At 54.6% G+C, this 2,500-nt stretch overlaps 1 protein-coding gene across 1 annotated transcript in view; it reads right to left on the reverse strand.

The window, feature by feature from the left end:
* Nucleotides 1-999: 999 nt before the first annotated feature.
* The window catches only part of LOC109877631 (thioredoxin domain-containing protein 11), a 26,623-nt gene continuing 25,122 nt past the window's right edge, over nucleotides 1,000-2,500 (reverse strand). Inside the window, exon 11 of the mRNA XM_031811196.1 lies at nucleotides 1,000-1,116. Within this exon, the coding sequence (XP_031667056.1) occupies nucleotides 1,032-1,116 (85 nt within the window). The 3' untranslated portion in view covers nucleotides 1,000-1,031. The remainder of the gene's footprint in view (nucleotides 1,117-2,500) is intronic.

The following is a 2,500-nucleotide window of genomic DNA, read 5'->3' on the forward strand; positions in this document are numbered from 1 at the left end:
ACATGTGGAAGAAGGTGCTCTGGTCAGATGAAACCAAAATTGCACTTTTTGGCAACAATGCAAAACGTTATGTTTGGCGTAAAAGCAACACAGCTCATCACCCTGAACACATCATCCCCACTGTCAAACATGGTGGTGGCAGCATCATGGTTTGGGGCCTGCTTTTCTTCAGCAGGGACAGGGAAAATGGTTCAAATTGATGGGAAGATGGATGGAGCCAAATACAGGACCATTCTGGAAGAAAACCTGATGGAGTCTGCAAAAGACCTGAGACTGGGACGGAGATTTGTCTTCCAACAAGACAATGATCCAAAACATAAAGCAAAATCTACAATTGAATGGTTCAAAAATAACATATCCAGGTGTTAGAATGGCCAAGTCAAAGTCCAGACCTGAATCCAATCGAGAGTCTGTGGAAAGAACTGAAAACTGCTGTTCACAAATGCTCTCCATCCAACCCTCACTGAGCTCGAACTGTTTGCAAGGAGGAATGGGAAAAAAATGTCAGTCTCTCGATGTGCAAAACTGATAGAGACATACCCCAAGCGACTTACAGCTGTAATCGCAGCAAAAGGTGGCGCTACAAAGTATTAACTTAAGGGGGCTGAATAATTTTGCACGCCCAATTTTTCAGTTTTTTATTTGTTAAAAATGTTTGAAATATCCAATAAATGTCGTTCCACTTCATGATTGTGTCCCACTTGTTGTTGATTCTTCACAAAAAAATACAGTTTTATATCTTTATGTTTGAAGCCTGAAATGTGGCAAAAGGTCGCAAAGTTCAAGGGGGCCGAATACTTTCGCAAGGCACTGTATGTGTTCTGTCTTACCTGTGTCTGAGGAAGAGGACAGGTGTGTGTTCTGTCTTACCTGTGTCTGAGGAAGACAGGTATGTGTTCTGTCTTACCTGTGTCTGGGGAAGAGGAGGACAGGTATGTGTTCTGTCTTACCTGTGTCTGGGAAGAGGAGGACAGGTATGTGTTCTGTCTTACCTGTGTCTGGGGAAGAGGAGGACAGGTATGTGTTCTGTCTTACCTGTGTCTGGGGAAGAGGAGGACAGAGGGGAAGTGATCCACCATGAACTCCCACGGCAGGTCGTTGCGCGCCACGTTCACCCTACACACAGAGACAGTATGACGTCATCCTGTTACTACAGGAAGTTTAACTGGAAACAGTTGAATATCAATGGAATGTAAAAAAGCTAAATAAAATTCAACCCAATTCAGCACTACGTCACAAAATAGAAACAACCCCCCCAGTCAGCCAGGCAGTCAGTCAGCCAGCCAGTCAGCCAGCCAGCCAGCCAGTCAGCTAGTCAGCCAACCAACCAGCCGGTCAGTCAGCCAGTCAGTGAGCCAGCCAGTCAGCGAGCCAGCCAGCCAGTCAGTGAGCCAGCCAGCCAGCGAGCCAGCCAGCCAGTCAGTGAGCCAGCCAGCCAGCCAGTCAGTCAGTCAGTCAGTCAGTTCAGTCAGCCAGCCAGCGAGCCAGCCAGCCAGCCAGCCAGCGAGCCAGTCAGCCAGCCAGCCAGTCAGCCAGTCAGTGAGCCAGCGAGCCAGTCAGTCAGCCAGCCAGTCAGCCAGCCAGCGAGCCAGCCAGCCAGCCAGCCAGCCAGCCAGCCAGCCAGTCAGCGAGCCAGTCAGCCAACCAGCCGGCCAGTCAGCCAGCCAGTCAGCCAACCAACCAGCCGGCCAGCCAGCCAGCCAGCTAGCCAGTCAGTCAGCCAGTCAGCGAGCCAGTCAGCCGGCCAGTCAGCCAGCCAGCCAACCAACCAGCCGGCCAGTCAGCTAGTCAGTGAGCCAGCCAGTCAGCGAGCCAGCCAGCCAGTCAGTGATCCAGCCAGCCAGCGAGCCAGTCAGTCAGCCAGTCAGTGAGCCAGCGAGCCAGTCAGTCAGTGAGCCAGCCAGCCAGCCAGCCAGCCAACCAGTCAGTCAGTTCAGTCAGCCAGTCAGTGAGCCAGTGAGCCAGCCAGCCAGCCAGCGAGCCAGTCAGCCAGCCAGCCAACCAACCAGCCGGCCAGTCAGCCAGTCAGTCAGCCAGCCGGCCAACCAACCAGTCGGCCAGTCAGCCAGCCAGTCAGCGAGCCAGTCAGTCAGCCAGCCAGTCAGCTAGCCAGTCAGCTAGCCAGTCAACGAGCCAGTCAGCGAGCCAGTCAGCGAGCCAGTCAGCCAGCCAGCCGGCCAGTCAGTCGGCCAGCCAGCCAGCCAACCAATCAGCCAGCCGGCCAGTCAGCCAGCGAGCCAGTCAGTGAGCCAGCCAGCCAGCGAGCCAGTCAGTCAGCCAGTCAGTGAGCCAGCCAGCCAGTCAGTGAGCCAGCCAGCCAGTCAGTCAGCCAAAACGTCAGTCAGTTCAGTCAGCCAGTCAGTGAGCCAGCGAGCCAGCCAGCCAGCGAGCCAGTCAGCCAGCCAGCCAGCCAACCAACGAGCCAGCCAGCCAGCCAACCAACGAGCCAGCCAGCCAGCCAGTGAGCCAGCGAGCCAGCGAGCCAACCAGTCAGTGAGCC

Source organism: Oncorhynchus kisutch, unplaced genomic scaffold, assembly GCF_002021735.2.
Source record: "Oncorhynchus kisutch isolate 150728-3 unplaced genomic scaffold, Okis_V2 Okis01b-Okis20b_hom, whole genome shotgun sequence".
Lineage (NCBI taxonomy): Eukaryota > Metazoa > Chordata > Actinopteri > Salmoniformes > Salmonidae > Oncorhynchus > Oncorhynchus kisutch.